The following is a 23,313-nucleotide window of genomic DNA, read 5'->3' as shown; positions in this document are numbered from 1 at the left end:
AGTTTGCCATTTTTTCTACTGTTAACTTGTGGAATTGCTCAATACATTTCCACTTTTACTACGCACATTTAAGTCAAGAGTTTCCGAACAATGCAGAAGTTATATGCGTTCAAAATTGTGAACTTTGCTTAATGAACCAATAGTAGTTTACAAATGAACCTAACTTTGTTAAAATCGGTTCAGCCATCTATGAGAAAATTGAGGAGAGAGAAAAAGTGCGTTTTGTAGGTTACGTCATTTGGTATTTGAACTTGATAAATGACCCCAATAGTAACTTCAAACGAGCCTGTTTGTTAAAATCGGTTCAACCATATCTGAGAAAATTGAGCCGTAATAAAACAATTCGTATTGTCGGTTACGTCACTTATTCCATTATATCTCCGTAAACAGAAATAACAGCCTTTTGATCTTCGAGAAAAAAATTTCGTTGATAAGTACACACACAATACTAGTTAAATAGAAAACAGATTTCAGTTAGACTACCAGTGAACTACTACAAACTACTACAAACATAGAATGCATATGACTTATAGAACTGGAACCTACATAACGACTGCACTGGATCGATATCACCAAACAATGGTATGGCTAAGACAATGACACATCGAGCCGACCGTTGGATTCTAAATTTCACAGTAGAGTACATCCGATAAAATAAAGGAGTATAGAGGTACACATTTTATCCAACCGTTATCATTCTGTCCATGTTTCTGGCAATGGCATATGTCCATCTCACTCAGCCGTCGTCGTTGCTGGTGGGATTGTGTTTCTTTTGATGATTGATAACGTTCGATAACGCGGTGGTCAGTTTTTCGTGCGGTTGTCAATATACTAAATCTTTCGGCTGTGATTTCATGTCCAATATTGATACCGATCTGACAGTTTTTTAAGTCAGTACCGAGCTGGAACTCGTGAAAACCGGATTCAAACCGATAATACGATCAAAATAAATTAGGTTGTTAATTCTAAGATCTAAGAACGTAGGTTAAACACTGGATCATGTGCAAATGAAACGACGTAAGAATAGTTTCGTAAGTCCATAGTGACTGTTGTAAGCGCGAGCTTCGAGACAAAAAAAAATTGAAAATTACGACCTGGTCGGTTGCAGGACACACCGAAAAGTCGTCCATCTCGGTGAGGTCTGTAACTGTTCCGCTATCGAATCTGCATTTGTACCGAAGTTTTCGTTGCTCATCTTGGCTGCTGTGAAGCTTGGGGTGCTTTCTGTAAGAAGCGTCGTGGATAGTTTTGATTGTAACGACGTTGCACCAGAAAATTATGTGAAATAATAAGAAAAGTTTACCAGTATTTTGATAAAAGTAAAAGTTACTATAAAGAAATAAATTGCATCACTTTAAAAAAATGTGGAAATTGTTAATGGGTACAAGTGCTTGTAGACTGCTGCATGTTTATGTAATACTCATTACTTGGATAGGAGTTTGCTGCATGGTACCAAATACTAGACTAAAAGATGATTTCACAGGTAAGATTTTATTAGATATTTATTTAATGTATGCTGGGGAAACGGACTTAATGAATACTCACCGTACTAAATGAACATTTAGAGATATTTTTTTAACCATCATAAGAACTAGAAACTAAAGAACTGATTTTAATAATAGAACTCTTTTGGATCCGATGCCTTGATTTGTACTTTCAACATTGATTTTCTCACTTATGGCCAATTACAAAAAAAGACATTATTAGATTGAAATAGAAATAATTTTGAATACTCATCAGATATGTTATGTGTCACTACCTAGAATCTTATTTTACGCAAACTGAATGCAAAAGTTGGATGTGTCAAATCTAGTTTGAAAAACCCGTTTAAGTATTGCTATTGGAAAGCAAAAACCGACATTTATTACAAAAGCCACAAAACCGTTTCAATACATATTTTTGCAAAAACCGGACAATGCAAAAATCGGAAAGAAAACTTTTTTTTCGGAAGAACCGGTTGAATTGCTGTCCAGTTTTGGTATTCAAGGTTTTTTGTTCGGTTCTAGCGAAAAAGATGTTTTTGAACGATTTTTGCATAATAAGAATGTAAGTCCGTCAAAAATAATTGTAATAATTTTGAATCGCATGAACAAATTGTAACAATTTTATATTTTAACGATTTCGCCATTAACTTACATAAGCAAGATATCTTTATTCCGAATTATAAACGAATGTAAGTAGAAAACATAAACGAACATGTTAATATATTGAACAAATTCAGAATTCAAAAGGCTCCGTAATAGACACATCGTTTTCTCAGTGACGATGAGCCTTCAGCCGAAATAGTGGAAAGATGAATAGAACAGAACAAAAGTTTATTTACCATAGCAAATAATCTTTTGAATTTAGAACGAAAGATATGAATAAGACTGAAGTTTTTTTTTAAATAACTATTAATTGGAATATGAGTTAAAATTAAATTATTAAGACTTAAATTGGATGTTCAGCCACAAGTGGTGATTTTTCAGCCCTATTATATATATGATTTGGTTATTACCATGAGGACATCATTTGCTTCCGCAATTCTAAGATTTTTGTGTAGGAAAATTCTAAACCTACTTGTATTGTGTAATGGGGAAAAGGAACTTATATACTAACTTACTAACTAATACAGAGAGCGAATCGATTCAATTGAAGATTGCATCGATTTTTGTCGGAATTTGCTTATAATATTATGTGACATTACATCTAATGGTTCTATATTTGTGAGTCTGTGTAACTCATTTGTACTAAACCAGGGAGGACGCTTTAAAATCATTTTCAGAATTTTATTCTGAATCCTTTGAAGCGTTTTCTTCCTGGTGGAACAACAACTTGAATAATTGGTACTGCATAAAGCATGGCTGGTCTGAAAATTTGTTTATAAATTAACAATTTGTTTTTTAGGCAGAGCTTAGAATTTCTATTTATAAGAGGATATAAATATTTAATATATTTATTACACTTTGCCTGGATTCCTTCAATGTGATCCTTGAAAGTGAGTTTTTTGTCATACGTTAAACCTAAGTATATAGCTTGATCAGACCATGCCAATTCCAAGCCATTCAATTTGAGAATGTGATTATTGTTTGGTTTAAGAAAAGAAGCTCTTGGCTTATGAGAAAAGATAATTAATTGCGTTTTTGCTGCATTTGGTTTAATTTTCCATTTTGACAAATAATCACTGAAAATATTTAAACTTCTTTGTAGGCGACTGCAGATCATTTTTAGATTTCTACCTGTGGCTAACAGACTTGTGTCGTCACAGAATAGCGATTTCTGACAACCAACGGGTAGATTTGTAAGATCAGAAGTGAAAATATTATACAAGATTGGAGCTACGCTTGAACCCTGCGGAACACCTGCTCGTACGGGTAGCAATTCAGATTTACAATTCTGATAGCTAACCTGAAGAGTACGATCAATTAAATAATTTTGAATCATTTTGATCAAATAAATAGGAAACTGGAAATCAGACATTTTTGCAATTAAACTTTTGTGCCAAACACTGTCGAATGCTTTTTCTATGTCTAGAAGAGCAACTCCAGTAGATAACCTAGTAGATATATTAGCTTTTATCATGTTCGTTACAAGTTGATGAGTAGTGAAATGTTCATGACGAAACCCAAACTGCTCTGATAAAAAAATTGAACTCTCATTTATATGAGACATCATTCTCAACAAGATACTTTTTTCAAAAAGTTTACTGATGGAATAAAGTAAGCTAATTGGTCGATAACTTGATGTTTCTGCGGGGTTTTTATCAGGTTTGAGGATAGGAATTACTTTAGCGTTTTTCCATCTTTTTGGGAAGTAAGCTAAATCTCTGTCTAAATCTAAGTTTGTGAAGATCGGTTCTGCCATCTCTGAGAAAATTGAGTGACATTATTTGTCACATACACACATACATACATACACACACAGAGACCTTTTGTGATCACGACGAACTGAATAGAATGGTATGTGACACTCGATCCTTCGTAACTCAGGTGTAAAGTCGGTTTTCACAGCGATTGCATAGCCTTTGTATATGAGAAAGGCAAAAAGGAATATCATGAAATATATGTAGGTACCTTTTGAGCAGATGGGTGATTTTTTTTCATTCCTGTATGAAAAACAGGAGAATAGTTATTAACAATCAAATGCGATGAAAAAAATCGGTCAACCAACCCCAGAGCAGGGGTAGGTTGGCCCAGTTTTAAAAAATATGTGAAACACATCAACGTTTTCATAAGTTAAAAAGTCTCTATGCATCATTTTTATTATGTAAGTACGTGAAAAAACTCCCCTTTTTGGTTTTTGAGTCTTTTCAACTATTCTGGAATTAGTTTTGACCGCATTAGTGAACTTTTTCAGTTTCCTTTCTACCTTTTCCTCCTCCAGCGTTCGCGCTTACGCTTGGTTTCATTTTTTCTCCTCCAATGCTGCTTTTATCAGAGAATTGTTAAAAATTTGGTATTAATTCGGGATTCACGACTTTGACGCTCCTCCGAATCAGCCTTGGGGAGAGGTGTGTTATTTTCAGGATGGCTTACATCTGCGACAGATTCTATACTGATGAACGAATTTTGTGCGGGGTTGGGCTAATCTGCGAGAAATCCTGACAAGAACTCTAAATGCTAAAAGTTTTGATGGTATTTGGTGCATAAATTATTGGAATCATATTTTCTGTCGACAATTTCCAACTTTTAATTTTCTTATTGTTATTTGTCAACGATTTTAATTTATTTCCATTACTTATTTCTCATGTAGATTTTTTCTTATGATCATCAATATAAACATACAATCCAATTCCATAAAAAAAAACATTTCACGAATATCCACTTTACTCTAAGCCAAAATTACAACTCGACCAACTCCGAAAAAAACTCGGCCAACCTGTCCCAATGAATGTTTTCGAGAACAATCACTATTAACAAAAATAAAAGTAAGGTTATACTGAAAAGCAATATGCCATTTTGTAAAGTTTCGAATACCCTTTCCAATGGCACCACGTTTTTGGAAATCAAATATAAATTGATCCACGCTACACGTATTACTTTACAAAAACAGAAATTTATTCACCAGTGCCGAAAAAACAAAAAAAAACCTGTTTTAATCCACCTAGTGGTGTAATGATGCCTTTCTCATGTATAATATTTTGGTATTCTATTTAAATTATTTCTCTTCGATTTTTTATAGAAACCAAGAGATTGTTTGTGCATAACATACATAATAAAACAGTGCTTTGATTGCGTAGGTCATCCTTAAGAAAACGAAGTGGGTTCACTATTATATGCACTTCCGGTACCGGAACCCGAGAACCGGTATAATCAAAGTCGGTTCGTACAGCCACCAACTAACATGATATACAAACTCTACCAGTACGCACTCTAAATTACGACTTATATGTTTGTTGCATCCGAAAATATGCAGTAATTTTTGGAAGGACCATAAGACCTTTCAATTGACCCTAAGATTGGGAATAAGAGTCCAGTTTATAACATTTTGTACGATTTTTGTTCCGCCAGTTTAAGTGACGGTGTACAATATGTAACACACTTTACCCTATAACTCCGGAACCGGAAGTCGGATCCGGATGAAATTCAGAAATTCCGTATGGGACCACGAGACCTTCCATTTGAATCTAAGTTTGTTAAAATCGGTTTAGCCATCTCCGAGGAAACCTAGTGAGATTATTTGACACATATACACACACATACATACACACACAGACATTGCTCAGCTCGATGAACTGAGTCGAATGGTATATGACACTTGGCCCTCCGGGCCAATTTTCACTAGTCGGTTTTTCAAGTGATTGCATAACCTTTCTATATGAGAAAGGCAAAACGTGCTCCTTCACAAACGACAACACAGAAACACCTAAAGTTACGTCGGTACCTAATGCTCCACCAAAATCATTATAGATGTCGCCACTGCGCACAATAGCCTTCTCAGAAAAGCAGCTCTGCCAAACGGCCGTCCGGCCAACTAGCCCCGATCTCCCCTACATTACTGATTTTGTTAGTTTGACAAATCACTTAACGTTGGAGAAAAAAATAAGTATATAAACGTGCAACTGGGAACTTTTGCATCAACCTTGAGTTCGGTATGTGTTGGTAGAACAGTGGAAGTTTTTGCTCATAAAAAAGGACTGGTCGGTAATGTCAAAGACATAACGTGAATACGAGCAAAACTGTCATGCTTTTCCAATGTCGATAATCGCACGTACTAGTTGATTGACTGTGTAAATTTTGCATTCATCACTTGTAGAATTTTAACGGTGCATACATACAGCGGAGCACACGAGAGCTTACTGTTTAGTATGGGTTTGTGTAGGGGACAAACCCGATTACGATGACATTAAAAATGGAATGTTCAAATTCATTCAAATTTGAAAAATCCACAAACAAATCTGGGGTTCCTATGCTCAAGCTAGGAATTAATATGACATTAATTTCAATAACTTACTTGTCAAACCAGTCTCGAAAATATAAATTAAAGAGCGATTTGAAAAAATATCCTCAAACCGAAAGGCGCCATCTTGGATTTTCAGAATTTTTTAAACTATAGATTATTGTTATCCACTAAGCGTGGACAAAAAGTATATATAATTCTTCCAAAACTTCTTGAAATGTAGTAAAATAAGACGAGGGTTTTTACACATAATAAAAATGAATTGAAAAAAATCAATAATATTTTGCACCCCAGTTTTTCTCAACTATTAACTTAATCAACTCCAATTACTCCGTTCTGTGAACCCGCGACTACCGGTTGAAACTAAGTACCAAAAGCAGAAAATATTATTGTAAACATCATGAATTCCTGGATAGTTCCAAGAATTTTTTGGTGGATGTAGTGACAACAACAAATCGGATGTGATACAACCAACATTCGTTCTGATCAAATAAGCTCTAATGTGCAGTCGGCAAATTCTGGCTAGAATCCATGATATCTCGAGACGTTTTAAAATTACAGACCTCGAAAAAACTCGGTGATTTCACATTTTTTAAGACGCACATAAATGAAGCGTCGCAGTTCGCTCAAATTTACGTACAAGTACATTCAATATTGTGTGTGATTGGAAAATTTCCCAGAAAGTATGGACGCAACAAAAAACCGCTGCCATTTCGCAATGGTTCAGAATCTGTCAATTTTTATGGCTGCGTCCTGTTGTTTACACTCTTCTCTAACCACTTGTGCAGTTGTCTATTCGTTTTCATTAGTTTGTTTCGAAATGCGTGGACATTCAGCAGAACAACGTCGAAAAATTGTGTACAAATGGTGCACAGAACGCGATCTGTCACTGAGAAAGATAGCAAAAATGGAAGAAGTAAGTGAAAAAGCCGTGCGAAATGCAATCAGGAAGTTCGGTGAGGATAACACCTTTGAGGATAAACCGAAAACGGGTCGAAAAAAAGGTCATGCTGACCCTCAGTTGGATAAACGTATACTGAAAGCGTTCGAGCAAAAGAAGGAAGTTTCAGTTCAGGGTGTGGCCAAAAAAGTGGGCACTTCGAAGTCAAATGTTCTTCGTGCTAAGGAACGTTTGAATCTTCGAACCTATAAGAAACAGAAACAACAAATCGTAGTCCGAAACAAGAAGCATCGATCAGGCCGAGGGTTCGAAAGCTGTACAATACGATTCTTGCTGGAAATTTGAACTGCATAATCATGGACGATGAAACCTACGTGAAACTCGATTACAAAACCTTGCCGGGACCATACGGTGCGAGAAGGGCAAGTGTTAAACCAGTTCGAGACATCGATTGAAGTCGAAAAATTTGATAAGAAAGCTTTGGTCTGGCAAGCAATTTGTAGCTGCGGTAAGATTTCGAAACCCTTCATCACCACTGATTCAATGAACAGCGAAATATACATCAAGGAATGTTTACTAAAACGACTTCTACCCATGATTCGAAGTCACAAGGATCCTGTTGTCTTCTGTCAAGATCTTGCTTCTTGTCACTACTCGAAATCAACGGTAGAATGGTATACTACCAAAAATGTCACTTTCGTCCCAAAAGACATGAATCCGCCAAATTGCCCACAACTTCGACCAATTGAGGAATTTTGGGCATTAACGAAGGCACATCTTAGGAAACATGTCTCGGCAGCCGAAACCATTCAACAGTTCGAAAAAGATTGGAAAAATGTGTCAAAACTTGTCGCCAAGAAGTCTGTACGGAATTTAATGTCTACAATGGCTAAGTATCAAATGTTGAGAATAATATTCTGTTGTTGTAGTCTAATATTATCAGTATATCGAATAAAATTTGAATATCTAACTTGTGAATTATTTACAGCGAAATCATACTTTCTGGGACAGTCTTTAACATGAAAATCATTCAAATAAAAAAATACTGATAGAGAGAGCGGTGGCTTGAACCGAGAATCATTGGATCACAAAGTATATGCGTTAATCGACTGAGCCACAGAAGCACGCACCCGATTAGCTGATAAACAGTGCATAAAAATTCATGCAGTCGCCACTTACTAGCCGAATGGAAATTACTATATACGGAACCATTTGACACATTAGGTCTTAATGAATTACATCATATGTGGGATTCGGTCACTTGTATAATTCAATTTTTTTACTAAAACACAAATCGTATGATTTCTCGGTTTACAACAACTTTTTGTTTTGTTAAATAAACATCTGATCGTTTTGTTGTTTCAAACAATCGGCATTTTTCTGCATGTACTTTCAACTGCTTCCCAAACAACATCTTTGGCCTAAGTATTTATGGAAGCGTATGCAAGCATTGGAAAAATGTAGGTGAGTAATGTCAGAGACATAACTGGATGACGTGAAAGACGAAAAAACTAACGCGTTTCCTCACACTTCTGAATATCTGAAATCGTCCTCATAAGTTGATATATTGTATGAATAGTGCAAAGCTTCATTTCTGTACTTCCAGAATTGTATCGTTGCACCTAAGGAGTGTATCGAAAATAAGCTATCCACATACATTTCTGTTGTACGCATGTATTTGTTATGGTTTTTTATGCACAGATCACAGCATGCTGTGCGTTTGGCTGTCAGCTTTCGTTTATTAACTTATTTGTGCGGTTGAAATTCTGCGTTTTCGAAATGTCGCGTATTAAAAAGGAAGTGAAAATTAAGGCTCTGGACACATGCCTAAATAAGAAGGGTATTACTATGCGAAAATTGGCGAAGCGGTTTGCAATTCATGCCAGAGTTAAAACCATCATTAATAAGTTTGAGGAACACTATTCTTCCGGTTCTTCCAACCCGAAACTGGGGCAGAAAGTGGTATCTCTAATCATGATGAACAAATCAATGTCAATACGTGATTTGGCCAAAAAAGCTCGAACGAGTGTCGGAATGGTCCAGCGTATCAAGAGGCGAAATCACCTGAAGACCTACAAGAAGCAGAAAATCTCGAAACAAAGTGTAGAACAGAAGAAACGAGCAGCAACAAGGGCCCGGTAATTGTATTCGCGTCTTTTGCAGTGTCCGGATGCATGCGTTTTGATGGACGATGAGACTTATGTAAAGGAGTACTCAAAAACCCTTCCAGGTCCACAATACTTTACTGTCGTCGTTGGGGAGCATGTAAGCGATGCGGACAGGTCGATTCAAGTGAAGAAATTCGGTCGAAAGGTACTGGTATGGCAAGCAATATGTTCATGTGGTTTGAAGTCAACCATTTTTTACACTTCCGGAACTATAAATGCAGAAATCTATCGACCTGATTGTCTCCAGAAGAGATTGCTGCCTATATATAAGAAGCATAGTACACCTCTACTGTTTTGGGGCGGATTTATCGTCGGCTCACTATGCCAAAACCACTCTCAATTGGCTTGCGGAAAAGGGTATAAATTTCGTTGAGAAAAATATCAATCCACCAAATTGCCCTCAGCTTCGACCCATCGAACGTTACTGGACAATCGTGAAGAGGGTCTTCAAGAAGACTGGTAAGGCAGCTGGGAACATGCAGGAGTTTAAAAAAATTTGGGCTCAAGCGACCAAAAAATGCGATGCGACACTTGTCCGGAACTTGATGAAGAGCGTTCGATCAAAAGTTCGAAAATTCGTAAAGGAATATCTTAAATTTCATCCGGCTTTGATTGTGCTCAAGTTTAACCTCGTACAATAAAGGATCAATTTTTAGTTTGAATAAAATATCGTTTTTTATCATAATCTAGTAATAAATACAAATTATGACGAATGGTCTATTTTCTTTTTTTTTTTTTTAACAATTTTTATTCAGGCCAATTTGCGTATAGCTTTACGTGGCCGATTTACCCATGTTTTTGTTACATAAAATTATTTTTTTATTGTTGGATCTCGTTGTCACCCTTCTTCTAGGGGGAGAGGAGCTTCCATTTCCTTCTAGCGAAGATTGGAGGTCGTTTTGTCCGTTACTCGTATCATCCATTGCTATATCGTTGGAGTTGTGAGCGGTTTCCGTTTCCTTGTTTTCGTTGTTGATCGCCGTCTTGGGTTCATTTGCAGTTGCCGCAGATGCGCTTTGTACATTGATTGCAGTTGATAGTTGGTTAGATGGTGAAGGTGTTTTTGAAACAGGAGCACTGCATTCACTAGTTTCCGTTGTTGAGCGGTTGTCCTTGTTTTTGTTTGTTTTGTTTGTTTTCGCAGTTTCAGTGCAAGGTTTGCCGTAGTGTGCAGGTTGTTCACAAAACTGACATGTAACCAATTGATTTTCATACGTAATCAACGTTTTACACGGATGTATCCCGTCTTGACCACAAATGATGTAAGATGGAATTGCTTTACGTAGTTGCATACGTACCACTCGCACGCCATTCCGGATACCCGGGAAAAAATTCCGCCATACTTCCTTTTCGATGGAAAGAACTTCACCGTACTGCGACATACATTCCCGAACATACCCCTCGCTGGTCTGCGGGGGAAGGTCATGCACGCGTACTTCTATGGCATTGTCCACCATGTACACAGGGATTTTATATTTAACATTGTCATGATCAATACTGTGCACCCCGTTATTAACCGAAGCAAATGCAATTGCATCTTTTTCACGTTTAAACATAATGTACACACAGTTCGACGCCTTGTTGAATTGAATCTCACTTACATCATTAACGTTTAGATGCATTCGTTCCTTAAGCAAGATTTCAATTTCGGTTGCTGCAGGTCTAACTTTGCAGCGCTTGAAATCAATACAAATTGAATTTGGCCTTGTAGGCCAAGTTTCAGGCTTTGTTAAATCGTATTTGCCCATTTCGTACACTCTATTGTTCACTGCACTGTATTGTCTTTGTTTCTGTCGTCGCGACCGTAAGAAATTTTGGACTGCGTCGGATGCGATGCGAGCACGAACTGGTCTATTTTCTTGGTTCGTGTTTTTGATGTTTTTCGAATTTTTTAAACAAAACTGAAAGTTTTGCATTGTGGTTTTGGTATCAATTATCGCAGCGCTACGCTCGGGTCGATATCGTGATCAATGCGACTCGACAACATCAAATATCAATAGTGTAATAAGAATGATTGTTGTACTTAACTCAGATTAATGAATAATATCGTTAAAAAATTTTATTAAAAAAGAAAAATCAACATTATCAATCTGTAGACCATTCCGAATGCGAAAAAATTAAATTTATTCTCATACGAAGTATTTGAATAAATTGATAGAAATTCTAGTCGACGTCTTTTCCGGTATTCTAAAAGAATATTCTTTGATCATTTGAATTTCTGCCGCAAAGAAATGAAAATTCACCAGTAAATAAACATTCCTATGTATTTTGACAGCTTCATTTGAGAACAACATCGTTTGAACTATAGCGCTATCTACTTGTCGAACTGTCGTTAGAAGGCCAATATGCATTTCAAAATCTTCCAATTTTTCATGTTAAATAGTTATCTAAACAATAGTTTATTATTTCACGGCTCAAGCTTTGGTTATGCCCAAGACATCAGATAGGATAATGTACCTCGGTGCATTATCGATTAGAGTTACAAAAAATAATTTATACTTTGCGTCTGCTTAGCGATTTAAATTTAATAGAAAAGCAATGGCAGTTCAATTTGAACTGCTTAAAGCACTGATTGGTCGAAGACGAAACGTGAAGAAAAAAGAACTTATTCTAGTGTTTGAATAGAATTTGTTGTTTTGCAAATGTCTATGAACGTTTCGAGCTGAAATTTTCTAAAGTTAAAAATGTTATAACTGAAATTATCGTTTTACACATTTTAATTACACGATGGTAAAATATAATTTTTATTATTGGTTAAGAAACACCTTTGATATGACAATTTGTTTATTAAGGCTTGGTACTAGGAGTGTTAGTTTACCTGAATTGACCTTATTTTATTTCCTTCTAGACCGATTCGACGTCGAATATGCTGAGCATATACCGGAGGCACCTGTCCGTTGGAACGATAGCACGGTAAACTTCCACCATGTCGCATTGGGTGGTGTAACTCCGATAGAATTAACGTTGGACGAACGAATAGAACTGGAGAAACACATCTGGCACTGGTACCCGTACCGCCGAATCAATTTCGAAGTGCTGGAAGATGGCCGTAAGGTGGAAGTATTCTGTGATGAAGGATCGGCCATTGACGAACTGCCGGATGATATTTTTACACGTGAGTGTTGTGAATACTTTTTCGAGCTGCTAACTCAAACTAACGATATTTCAATGTTGACAGAGGAGCAGCGACTACAGGGAGCAATTGTTCTTCACTTCATCGGTGCAATCTATTTCTTCACCATTCTGGCCTATGTTGTAAGCGAATATTTTCTTCCGTCGGTCGAATGTATCTGCGAGGATTTGAAATTGACACAGGTAAAAATTGGATTAAAATTGACCGATTAATGTTTGACAGTTTCATGGTGGGTGAATTTATTTTAATTTATGGCAGTCGAGCGTTTTGCGATAGAATATGGCAGATTCATATTGCTCAAATCAGAACGCAGTAGCGTCGATTCGATTAAACTGATAAAAATATGCATGATTAGGTTTGGGAAAAAGAAGTTTAGGTTGGTATCGAATAGATAATGCCGGGGTGGTTTTTGAACACTTGACATCATACATAAATTTCGATTTTGTTACGTTCACTTGAGCTTAATTAAAGCTGGTTTATCATTGATAAGCGATACAAGTGCCGGATTGAGGAAAATAATTGAAATCTGACTTTTACGACTCGGATTTCACTGCAGCGACACTGTAACAGTATATTATTTATCAAACACCACAGCTAACTCTAGCTGTATGTATTTTGAGCCTTTACATCTAAAGGTTGTTTTTCTTATAAGGTTTGTTTTTTCGGCAGTGACTCTATTGTCTGAGAGTTGTTTTGACACTGTAAAGTGACGTATCTACTCAGTACAGTTTGCAAATAATCATGAATAGGCTCGTCGGTGTTGAACAGTCATTTACACCGCACGCGAATAGCTCTTGGCTCTTGGAAATTTTTTCTGGCTACCTAGAGTTTCATTGATTCAAGGCTTCAGTCTTTTTCAAGGCTACCTGAATCACTAACAGTCTTTTTGAAGACCAACAATTAGTCAGCCTCTCTTAAGGCTATATAAAGAATGATATTCTAATATAATCAGTATTTTTCAAGGCTAAAAAATTAATCAGCCTTTTTTAAGGCTATCCATTGAAAAGTTATTCTTCGAACTAATCAGTCTTTATTAGGACTACCACAAAATCAGTCTTTATCAAGACTTAACCAAACTAGGAGTCTATTCGAAGACTAATTTGACCTAGTTCAATTATAATCTTCAAAACGGAATAAAGGCAACAAGCCTAAGGTTAAAAACCCTTCTTAATCCACCTAGTGGTGTGATAATGCCTTTCTCTTCTTTCATAACAGTCTCATGAAAATTTATTTCATAATTTTATTAAATAATTTCGGATACTAATTTCGAAACTAATTGATTCAGATTGATTCGAGTAGTTCACAAAAGCATGCTTCAGTGTGTATATCACACAGTCAGCATCATTTTTCCAAACTAGTGCTTGACATTTGCGTTGCCTAGTTGTATGAGAACAGTGATGCTATTCTAAAAAAAGCCTTCTTAGTCCACTTAGTGAAATTTTCATATATCTTGAAAAATCACCATAGGGGGGAGTACATGCTTTTTCAAGATCGAAAATTGTCAAACCTTTACCACCGGGCAGCACCCCTTAAGCATGTCCGATTTAGGTCAAATTTTGCATGAAGGCTTTTTTCGAGGTGGTTAAACTTTTGAGCACTAGAACTTTACGAAAATAGAGTTGATCCCAAAATTTTGGCACCCTTATATATATAAGAGCGGTAAAAATCAACGTGTTTTGTCGGTTACGTCACTTATACCATCATATATCTGGAACCAAAAGTCACAACCATTTGATCTTCGAACCTGATCAACGGCCCGACAGTAGCTTTCAAACGAGCCCAAGTTTGTTAAAATCGGATCAGCCATCTCTGAGAAAATTGAGCGCGTTCAAATACAACGCTCTTTGTCGGTTACGTCACTTATACAATCATATCTTCGGAACCAAAACTCACAGCCATTTGATCTTCGAACTTGATCAATGGTCCGACAGTAGCTTTCAAACGAGCCCGAGTTTGTTAAAATCGGTTCAGCCATCTCTGAGAAATTTGAGCGCGTTCAAATACAACGCTTTTTGTCGGTTACGTCACTTATACAATCATATCTCCGAAACCAAAAGTCACAGCCATTTGATCTTTGAATTTGATCAATGGCCCGACAGTAGCTTTCAAACGAGCCCAAGTTTGTTAAAATCGGTTCAGCCATCTCTGAGAAAATTGAGCGCGTTCAAATACAACGCTTTTTGTCGGTTACGTCACTTATACAATCATATCTCCGGAACCAAAAGTCACAGCCATTCGATCTTCGAACTTGATCAATGGCCCGACAGTAGCTTTCAAACGAGCCCAAGTTTGTTCAAATCGGTTCAGCCATCTCTGAGAAAATTGAGCGCGTTCAAATATTTTCGAAAAGTGCACATACATACACACACATACATACACACACATACATACACACACACACACACACACACACAGACATTTTCCGATCTCGACGAACTGAGTCGAATGGTATATAACACTATGGGTCTCCGAGGCTCCGTTCGAAAGTCGGTTTTTCCAGCAATTCTAATACCTTTCTATAGAGAAAGGCAAAAATACAATACGGAGGAAAACCGATTCCGTTATTTCAAATTTTTCTAACAACATTGACGATCTTATAGAATCTGAATGTAAATATAAAAGACAACGGACAGACTTCCCTTCCGTTGATTCTAGCCGTCTAAAAATATTTACGAGATTCTTCCTGAATCCGATTGTAGCTACATAGAAGAAAATTCTTCAAAAATTCCCAACACGGACCCTTGTCGTTCTGGGAAGAAACAACAGTCTATGCCACCAGTGACGGTGATGATTTCCGACTTCAAAGCATTCCGTACTGTGCTTTCTACTTTTCTCTCGGAAGTAAAAGTCTCATTTCAAATCGGACGAAGAGGAGAATGTCGAATCTTGGTTGATGGATTGGAAGACTACGAACGTCTTATCCGATGTTTGTCCGAGAAACTTCATAAATTTTATTCATATGATATAAAATCAGACAGACCCTTCAAGGCTGTCTTGAAAGGTTTATCAAATGATCAAAGTTCTGATGAAATTAAAAATAAACTAAACGAATTGCTTGGTTTTGCCCCTTCCCAAGTAATACTTCTGAAATTAGAGCGAATGGTAATTCTAAACCACGCTCTGGAATTTCCCATGAACTTTACCTAATACACTTCAATCGAAGTAATGTAAACAATTTGAAAACTTCAGAAAAAGTACGTTTCATTTCTCGCATTAAAATTCATTGGGAACATTATAAACGGCATAATCGTATTGCAAACTTAACGCAATGTCGTCGTTGCCAAGGCTTCGGCCATGGTACCAAAAACTTTCATATGGATATCCGGTGTTTGAATTGTGGTAAATCGCATTCGAAAGACGTTTGTCCAATGAATGAAACTACTGATAAATTTCCATGTTCAAATTGCGATGGAAATCATAAATCCAATTCTTTGAAATGTCCTATCAGGAAAAAAAATTAAACGCTCGTTCGCTTAGACAACAAGTCAAACAAATTTACAGAACATACCTGAAAATCAAAAAACCGTTACAAATACCACGCCTAATTCTTCTAAGGCACTTATTTCTTCGAATTTTAAACAAAAAATAGGTACGCCTTCCAATTCGTCTTCTAACGAAAACAATTTATTGACAGGTAGATCGACCTCGTCATCATCTTCTTCTAATGACAGTTACGCTTTGGTAACAGGTAGACAAATACCTCTCAATTCTTCTAATGTGAATAATCAAAACACAGGAACGCCTTCCAGTTCATCTTCTAACGAACACAATTTATAAATAGGTAGATTGGCCAAATCATCTTCTTGTAATGGCAGTTACACTAGTGTAACAGGTAGAAATCTACATGCCAATATTCCTTCAATGACATTCGCTCCTTTAAACGAAGTCGATTTAGGCGATATAACGGAAAATAAAATGATCTACCTACAAGATCGACTTTTTCAAATGATCATCAGTCAAAGCTTAATCATTTGCAAAGGATGGTCCTAATGGCGATGACAGGAGTATTCACGACAACTCCTACTGCTGCTCTAGAGGCGCTACTGTGTATTAAACCAGTACATGTGTTCCTAAAACAAGAAGCATTATCTTGTGCATACCGTCATGAGGTTACAGGGCTTTGGAACAGTAACCCTTTAGACTATGCTACTAGCCACACTCGCTTGTGGTCTCAAATGGTTACGTGGGATGAGAATTAACTCGCTCCTAGTGACCTAACTCTCACATGCAGTTTTCCTTTCAAAACATTCAATGTGAGCTATCCTCTTCGTGAGGAATGGTTGTCTGGTTGTCTGGAACGACAACTTGATGAACACATAGTTTGTTATACGGACGGTTCTCTGTTGAATGGTCGTGCTGGTGCTGGTGTCTACTGTCGTGAAATGAGACTAGAGTAGTCTCATTCACTTTGTAGATACTGTACTGTGTTCCAAGCAGAAATCTACGCGATTCTGTGTGGAGTACAATCGGCACTTCAGCAGAGGATCTGTGGTAAACGAATTTATTTTTGTTCCGACAGTCAGGCAGCCTTAAATGCATTCAGTTCGAATGATTCACGGTCGAATCTAGAGATCGCATGTCGAACTCAAATTATAGACCTCAGCATTTCAAATGCTGTTTACTTTTTATGGGTACCCGGCCATTCTGGTATTACTGGAAATGAATGGGCTGATGAGTTGGATAGAGCTGGTGCAACGAATGATTTCGTTGGTTCTGAACCAGCTTTACCACTTTCAACTAGTTGGATAAAGCACAAAATTCGTTCTTGGGCTGCATCCAAACATGGCAGCTACTGGCGCAGCTTGCAAACTTGCGCTCAGACAAAAGCATTTTTACCAGATTTAAATCTGAAAATGTCAAAGTGTCTACTGCATTTTTCCAAGCATCATTGCAGTATTCTGGTCAAAGTTCTGACTGGACATTGCAAACTCAATTATCACATGACTGAGTATTATTCGTGCTGAGTATTATTCGTGTGATTTGTGTGAATGCGATTACGGTACTTCATATCATCTGATATGTAACTGTCCCGCATTGACGCAACTACGTATCCGGGTTTTTGGTTCTCCATACATGGTTGAGTCTGTGTATGCGGAGCTACAATTAAATGATATTCTCTCGTTTCTCACCCAATGTGGTAAGGAGCTATAGTCAGAAGGGTTCATCGTTCTTCCTGGAGTGAATGAATCCTTTCTGTTTGTTTGGCATTCTTTAGGGGGTACCGAATTTACTTCTGCTCGTACATACTGCGAATCGTTCTGCATTCTTCCGGGAGTGCAGAATGGTGTCGCTTTTGTAAGATCTCTAAATCCTCTCGGAGGTTGGAGGTTTTATTAACAGCAGACTGTTCGGGACCTCGTAGAGGTTCAGAATTTACTTCTGCTTCCACTTAAAACCATACCCCAGCATTTTGTTCCGCATCCCTTAGGGGTGCAGAATTTACTTCTGCTTTTATGTGCTTTTGTGTCAAATTTGTGTTTAATCTTTTCTATATTGGCAGGTATAAATACGATGTTGTATTGGAGAAAAAGACATAAACGAAACATAAACTTCTATTAAAAAATTTTTCTTTTAAATCGCGGCGTAGTCCGGATGGTTGAAAGATACAAAAAACATAATTTGACATATATAATTAGAGTGCAATATTTGAAGCTCACTTCACTGTTCAGCGTAAAAACATTATTACGCACAATCGCTTCAAATGCGCACAAATTCTGAATAAATACACTTTCCACTAAGAGTTTACGTCATTTTTACATATCAGTTTAGATATTTATATATGAATATATCGTAACACATGCGAAAAATATCAAAATAATTTGCAAGCAGTTTCAACAAGGCTGTCCTTTTTAGCTTGTTAATGGATTGTTTTGCTTTGATACTTCTCATGAGTTTGAGATTAATAAATTTGTAATAAAACCAATTCCATTTTTGTTTTCTTTGTGCTCTCCTTCAGCAATGATAGTGATAGATAAATAAAAACAAATTTTCTGATTTTAATAACAAAATTAGTTGTCAATGAGAAATTCGAGTTGGATTGAAATATTGCTGGTTTGGGTCTTGGATATTCGCCAACTAAACACATTCTCTAAAAATAAGTGTTTTTGTCAGCAAAATAAATTCTCGATTTAAACTAATTTCATAGTTATTTCGGGAATTTTGCTGTTAAAGTTAACTAATTCAAAAACAGTAATACGAATTAGGCGCAGAGCTAATTTCGGTCGTTTCGTAAGTTCAGTTCCAGCATCTTGCATCAAAATTTCCAGAATTCAGTTCTAGCATTTGGTTCTGAAATTCGGTTCCAGAATATCAAGTATAGAATTCAAATCCATTTTATCCGTATTCGTGTCATCCGGTTATGTCTTACGACATTACCTACCCACCTTTTTGGTCAGACCAGGGGCTTTTTGGATGCGTTTAGTTTCAAATATCTGACTGAAAATGAATTTTACTGATCATTTTGTCTAGTTCTTGAATTTTTTATTTTTTTTTTCAGTGCATAGCAGTTCAAATGGAACTGCTTAATGCAAGTTCAATTTGAACTGCTATACACTGATGAGTCTAAGGCGAAACGTAAACAAAATTTAAAACGGTTGCGTGCCCTAAATTAGACTAACCTCTGAATGATAGTTCTTGAAGGTTGTTGGATCCTCTACTTATCATCTTTCGGTCAAGTCCTTTGTAAAAGATCGAGTAATTAATAACTGATTTTTTTTGTTTTTTTACAGGATGTCGCAGCGGCCACCTTCATGGCTATAGCGGGAAGTACTCCCGAGTTCTTTACCAACACGATCAGCACATTCATCGCAGAATCCGACATGGGCCTAGGTACGGTGATGGGATCACTGCTGTTTAATACCTTGGGTGTGGCTGCACTGGCAGGGTTGGCAACCAGAACGGTAAAATCACCATCCATGTGTTATGATACTGAAACTGACTACTAATTTCATTTCCGGCAGCCCGTTCAACTCGACTGGTGGCCACTGACTCGGGACTCGATCGTATTCGCTTTTCATGTGGGTGTTCTGATTGGCTTTGCCTGGGATGGTCGTATCTATTGGTACGAAGCCATGGTGCTCGTCATTCTACTGGCAAACTATTTTGTTATTATGTTCCAAAACAGAAGAATTATGAATTTTGCCAAAAAATATATCGAAGTGAAGTGGAATTTGTGTGCCCGTGTTGTTCGGGAAATCGAAGCCACAGAAAAGGCCGAAGCGGAAGCTGCAGCGCAAGCAGAACTGGAAGCCAACGGAGTGAAATCGATAACCACTACACCTCGAATAACGTTGGAAAAACCGAGAACTCGCATGTCCACTGCTTCCATTCTGTCTGACCAAATGGCAGAAACTCCGCTGAAAGTGGGAGATTTGCATAGTAAGTTATGCTGAAATGGTTACTTTTGACAATGATAGACATTTTCCCTCATTTCAGTACCATCCCGTCACATGATTCCTGAATCGAAGGAATACGAGAGTATGACTTTATGGAAAGTTTCCAAAGAAACGTGGCTTCGTGGTTTCTGGTGGTTTTATAGCTGGCCGATACGTTTTGTACTGACGTTTTTAGTACCGAACCCGCAAACCATGCGCCGTTGGTACCCGTTGACATTTATTATGTGCATCATTCTCATCGGGTGCTGTTCGTTCTTCACGTTCTGGATGTTATCGATTATCGGTTACACTTTGGGAATACCCGACACGGTCATGGGGTTAACGTTTTTGGCCATGGGAGGCTGTATGCCCGAAGCAATTTCGGCGGTTATTATCATCAGAACGGGTAGGTTAGGAATCTGTTTCATGTTGAATTTATTCTTTCAAAACTCGATCAATCGTAGGAAGCGGTGCCATGGGAGTTTCGAATGCTATGGGAGCGAATTCGTTGGCGATTCTGTTTTCACTGGGTCTACCCTGGTTCATCCGTACGCTGATCGATGGGGCAAGCAATACGAACGCATACACTGTGATCGCCTCTTACGGTATGCAGTATTCGATCATTGCTTTGCTGTTTGCCATTGCTTGCCTCTACATAACCGTTTATGTGGCGAAATTCAAACTAAGAAAGCGCGTAGGTCTGGTTTTGTTCCTGGGATACGGTGTACTGGTGACATTCATGCTGCTAAACGAACTGGACGTCTTCTTCACATCCGGCAACGAATGTTGATAGAAGCTATTGGTTCACGATCAAATCGAATTTAGACTAAAGGTTAAAGTTGCCTCATTATTTTGTTACTAGCTAAGAAGTGTTAGTTGTTAAGAATAAATGATACTCGACCGTCGAACATTCTTGGACTAAAATCCAGTGTTATCCATGTGGATTACCTCTAGGTTGCAACCCGTAATATAACGATGTGATATTTTACAATGAACAAGTTGATATTATGTTGCTTGGAACATATAAAATGTTTATTGTACACACTCTCCGCGTAGTTCTCTATTAGACTTAAACCTTATATTATGTTTCTGCGAAAACAATAATTTACGTGCTGTATAATAAAAACGTTTGATGAGTTGCTTAATGTTGATATTAATTACATACTTTCTTATTAAATATAATACATGACAAACTAATCGCATCTATTGACTCTGAGATAATGTATCAGGAATAAGAAATCAGAACAAATTGGCTCAAATGGCACGTTCCTCTTGATATTTGGAGATTTGTGCCTTGCCATCAATTTGTTTTTAGCGTCATTTTCCCGATATATAAGAGGGAAGGATTGAAGGGAAATGGTAAGGTTTGGACAAGGAGGATGGGGAAAATTTACGACACAAAAACACAAAAAAGCAGAAGTAAATTCTGCACCCCTAAGGGATGCTGAACAATCTGCTGGGGATCACATTCAGTGAAAGCAGAATGCAGAACGATTTGCGATTACACTTAGTCCGGTATTCATAATCTTAGGTTCAAATGAATGATATTATGCTCCTACCGAAAATTAAATATATTTTTCGGTTGCAATTAAAATCATGTTAGTTGATGGCCATACGAACCAACTTCGATTATACGTTCTTGGGTTCTAGTGCCCGAAATACCTACAATAGTGGAACTCACTTCGTTTTCTCATCGATGTCAGAGAACTGTTCCATTCTGTAGGTTATACTAGTTAATGCACAAACAATCTCTTTGGTTTATTTTAAGAATCCGAGAGAAATATTTTTAACTAGCTGCCCCGTCGAACTTTGTCTCGCCCAAAAATTATTTGTTCGAATTTATGTTTTCGGATAGCAGAAATTTCGACTAAGTGGTTAACGTTTCTCTCCATTATTTTTCTGATTAACCTACAATCAACGGAATTCGACACACATTCGCTTCAGCCCTAAACAGAAACATCACCAAAAATTAATGTGAAAATGTGAAATATTTCTGTTAAGCAAAAAATGAGCAAAGGTACAGATTATCATCTCATCGTTTGTATCAAAGCACTGGACAGAGATCTCTCTCCAATGGCTTCGACATAAAGGATATAAGGTGCCACGTTTACTCTTTTTGAGATATGATTCTTGCTTTCGGTAATCGATGAAAAAGTTCACTAACCAGAGTTTTGTATTGACAAACTTAACAATATGTTGAAAAGTTTATTTTCTAGAGTTCTTCATTTGGTAGAGTAGGATATATTTACAATTTGTATTTAGCCAAAGTAACCAAAATTACAAAGTATTCTGAACAGTCCGTTTTTAGGGAATTACTCATACTTGAATTTACCCAACACAACAGAACTAACTTTGAACAGTTCCTTGCCAAGCTTTTAAGTAGTGACAAAGTTTTCTCAGAAATGCGTTCAAGTTGCCAAAAAGTACCACGCGTACTCTATCGCTCTATTAAAGTGGATATTTTTCAGGTACTGTGGAACTTTTTGTTGCTTGGTGAGACGACGCTTAAATTTTTATATTTGATATTGATCTTACAAATTTGAACATTCTTCACAGAATAATGCATAGAAAATGTCAGTCTCAATCCATTATGGTAATCCTCTTGAACTTTTATCTAATCAACAAAATTCAAGGAAAATCTCTTAGTTTGACCTTAGCGCTTCTACAGCATAATCTTTTCATTGATTAATTAAAAAATTTTCAATGACCAATATTATTCATCTGACTCCATTACACACAATCCATCAACTGGTGAACGATATCAAAACGTTTTCTCCTGCCTATTCCTAGAACAGTATACATTCCGCCAGTCATTTATTTCATTTTCGTTTAATTCTAAATTTAACACAGTTTCGTCCTCAACTGCTGTCAAACCGTTCGTTTGAAGCTAGTTTAGAACCTAGTTTCAACATTGTTGAACTAAAAATCGAATTAATTAAGGTTTGGTTTGGGCTCGTTGGTAAGTGCGAAACCAACACAGTTTCGTTAAAAAGTGTTTGATGAAACTACCCTGGGTCAGTTTCAGTTTTCTCAAGTATTTAGTAAGCAATAATGTTAATACCCAATTAAACACGTGACTCGGAATGACGAATAACATTAATCTAGTATGCATGCGGAAACTTCACACAAAACTAAACGCTGCGCGCCAAAAGATTCTTTTAACGATCTAGTATTTTTTTCTTCGACGGCCAAGCACTTATGCAACTCGTTGTGCGTCAAACATCAATCGTAGATCTAGCAATCATTGACGACTTTTTCAACGGAAAATTCCATTGTCCATACAAAACAATTTCATGGATTTTTTCCACTTTTCCGGCAAGTTTTCCCAATTTTTTTGATGTACGAACCCGGCGGGGGTAG

At 37.1% G+C, this 23,313-nt stretch overlaps 1 protein-coding gene across 1 annotated transcript; it reads left to right on the top strand.

The window, feature by feature from the left end:
* The first annotated feature begins 689 nt into the window (after positions 1-689).
* Positions 690-21,118, top strand: LOC131438280 (sodium/potassium/calcium exchanger 3-like). The gene is made up of 7 exons (XM_058608167.1): positions 690-1,483; positions 12,296-12,562; positions 12,626-12,762; positions 19,309-19,479; positions 19,540-19,957; positions 20,015-20,359; positions 20,418-21,118. The coding sequence occupies exons 1-7, from the start codon at positions 1,363-1,365 to the stop codon at positions 20,741-20,743; spliced, it is 1,785 nt and encodes a 594-aa protein (XP_058464150.1). The 5' UTR covers positions 690-1,362; the 3' UTR covers positions 20,744-21,118.
* The last annotated feature ends 2,195 nt before the right edge of the window (positions 21,119-23,313 follow it).

Source organism: Malaya genurostris, chromosome 3 (assembly GCF_030247185.1).
Source record: "Malaya genurostris strain Urasoe2022 chromosome 3, Malgen_1.1, whole genome shotgun sequence".
In the NCBI taxonomy this organism is placed as follows: domain Eukaryota; kingdom Metazoa; phylum Arthropoda; class Insecta; order Diptera; family Culicidae; genus Malaya; species Malaya genurostris.
Note: the sequence above shows the minus strand (reverse complement) of the source record. Positions and strands in the feature narration are given on the sequence as shown.